The sequence below is a fragment of the Schistosoma mansoni genome, assembly GCF_000237925.1.
Source record: "Schistosoma mansoni, WGS project CABG00000000 data, supercontig 0176, strain Puerto Rico, whole genome shotgun sequence".
Classification (NCBI taxonomy): domain Eukaryota; kingdom Metazoa; phylum Platyhelminthes; class Trematoda; order Strigeidida; family Schistosomatidae; genus Schistosoma; species Schistosoma mansoni.
Genome location: NW_017386060.1, coordinates 11,607 through 14,563, shown reverse-complemented (window position 1 = coordinate 14,563; position 2,957 = coordinate 11,607). Strand labels below are relative to the sequence as shown.

Sequence of the window (2,957 nt, the reverse complement as noted above, 5' to 3'; positions counted from 1 at the left end):
AAATACTATGTATGACGTGCGGTAAAAATACTTTTGTGTACTGTCCAAAACATTCACAGTGGTTACAAAAAATCACTGTATGCAAACATAGATTAAAATTGATAATGCTAAACGTATCAAAATTCTAATTCTGTCTCCTTTGATTGTATATAACAGGCAAATCGGCACTATCCATAAATCCTAACTCTAAATCTTTAATCCTAAATCAAACCTATACTAAGTGGAACTTCATTTTATCTACTCTAGTATTTTTGAGTGAAATTCACTCATACATATGACAACAGAGAAGTTTTAAATTATAGCTGATGCCACTTCGTAAATAAAACTCTGAAACCTCAATCATCATCCTAAATACCTATCACTAACGAAGAACAGTGTGAAAACCCTTAGAAATCGTTTAGCGTCATTTTAAAGATTGGAGAAGACAAATAATCTCTATCAATACGGTTGAATTAATATCTCTTTGTTTCTTCAACTCACAGGCGGAACAACAGTTAGAAGACAATAAAATATTCATTAGTTATCTGAAATGCATTCACACAATAATGTCATTGTCTTTCTTTCATAAACTAATTATTTTCAAAACCTGCTTCCCGATTAGTTTAGCAGTGGCTGGAAATTCGGTGCAGTTTTTTTCAAAGTCATCTATAAAGTATGCCTTCATTATCGATTCAATGTCCACAGACGAAAAAATGTTAGGCTTACAGTGTTGCCATTATTCACATAGATGCTGGCGTAACTCTCAGGGTAATAACTTAGAAGCTATAAACAAACAGTTTTTGTTCGATAAATCAAAAATCATGATTTCTTTCATCTTGATAATACCACAGTAAACGAGAGGTCTTCTCTCAATTCAGTTTGGAATGTCTTAAGTAATTTATGGATATGTAAATATAGAGCTTTTATAAGTCACTGCTATGACAGTTCATTTGCTTTCCTAATATAATTGCACTCATAAATATGTTACTGACTAGGGTAAGTTAAATTACAAAATCACAAGTAGGCGACAACACCCTTTCTGTCCACCACCTATCGGAATTTTAATGAATGATATACTAGTTATTTCCTCTTTCAAGAATAATTATTATTTGCAGATGAATATCACAAAGAGAAGCACCAACCGTAAGATAGTGGAATATTCCTCGTTTCAATTTAGTGAACTGCTTTATTTTGACTTGAACGCCAATTATATAATGGTTGTTACAAGTACCTATCGAACACAAATTCATCGTGACATACTGAACCGTCAATCACTATTGCAAAAGAATGCAATCCAATCCAAAACAACTCATGCTTTACAATATTTAAAAAATTACCGACGAGTAAAGTTATTTTTTACTGATTTGTTCCTCATTTTACAAGACCTTCCATAGTTAAACTGATAAAAGAAGTATAAATGAAAACTCCTCACCCTTTTAACTTTGATGAACAGTGTATGAAATTATCATACATTCTAGGCTTCCTCTCTCGGTATAGTTGATTGGATCCATTGTTAGAAATTTTGCGATGTTTTTAAACTACTGTAGGGGGATCATGGTGATTCCTGAATTTCCGAAACACAGACTGATCTTCGTTGAACAATTATTAAAGACTAAGAAGCACTGGAGAGTTACGTTCTTTTCTAAAAGAAGACTTCTCACCAGTGCGCAACCACCATCTCGCTGTTGTGAATAGAAACCAGGAACCTCTGTGTGCCGTGCAAACGTTTAACCTCTAGACCACTCAGCCTACATCCAATAGCTCACATGCTAACCTTCAATCAATTCATAATATCTTCCAGTGTGCTTGGTGTGTAACTGCTTCATATATGATGCAGTTAAACTCAGTCAGACTGGGAGATTATGACTTTAATATATTCAAGGTGACTAACATTATTTACCATTAGAGCTCTTACGAATATGAAGCATATAATTACGCCTAGTTGACTATCTTTTAGCTTTAGTCGGTCTCATTTTCTTATAAAGAGCTCACTATCGTGGTAAACAACAGGAAAAATAAACTCTTAATTCTATTTCATTACTGAACTTTCGAGATTTACTCTAATAAATCCTATTGACAAGCATTCTTACTTTGATTATTTCTAACCCGAGTCATTATGATTAGCAATTCTTATTTTATATTAATATGTACATATTCACATTTAATTTAAAATATATTTTAGGTGTATATAACACTACCTTGCCAATAACCAATCGATCAGTTCTTCTAACAGTTTTTATCCAGATATATAAAACAAGTTTGGTATCCGTTAAGTTTGAAGCAAAAATCTCACCATTAGGTGAGAATTCTACAGTGAATTTTTGTGAGAGCCAAGCCATAGCATTTGCAAGTCCTAATATGGTAGGTTTACAGTACAAACCATGTTAACCTCCTTTTTAACGAATAGGCTTCGAGCAATATCGTAACATTAAAGGACACCTCAATCGTGAATGAAGTTGAAAAGTTGCAATTCTTCAATTTTCAACTGAGTATTATACCTTATGCAAGAGTAGCTTATGGTATTGCGATATCTAATTCTGGTAAACTACAGGTGGAACTATGTTCTGTGGATTACTTGCTAACAGAAAATAATTCAATTAAGAAAGTAAGTTCAAAATATCATACAGCTTGCTTCCATTTCCTGTGGTTTTTAAAAGACTCTCATAAGGAAGGACAAACTTTACCACAATAGTGTCAATAATTTTAAAGCACAAATAACAGTAGAATCGTATATATAGTTATATGGAAAATATATGTCTACAGGAGGCTAGGAAAGATTGCATTATAAATTGATTCGATAATAAATGACAAATGAGGTGACATACTAATCAAGGGGTTAGGAATAGAATAAATTCCATAGTTGAAAGCATGAGTCAATTGAAGCTGGACAACCATGTGAAACTTGAAAGCACTAGACAGCCGTTTCGTCCTATTATGAGACTCCTCAGCATTGCGCACCCACGATCCCGCACTCGCGA

The 2,957-nt window shown here is 33.4% G+C and overlaps 1 protein-coding gene across 1 annotated transcript; it reads left to right on the top strand.

Annotated features, from left to right (window-relative positions):
* Nucleotides 1-2,386: 2,386 nt before the first annotated feature.
* On the top strand, nucleotides 2,387-2,671 carry Smp_193320 (hypothetical protein; the record flags this gene model as incomplete). The annotated part of the gene is made up of 1 exon (XM_018796043.1): nucleotides 2,387-2,671. A coding segment is annotated over one exon (285 nt), but the record flags the coding sequence as incomplete, so codon positions are not given.
* Nucleotides 2,672-2,957: the final 286 nt, after the last annotated feature.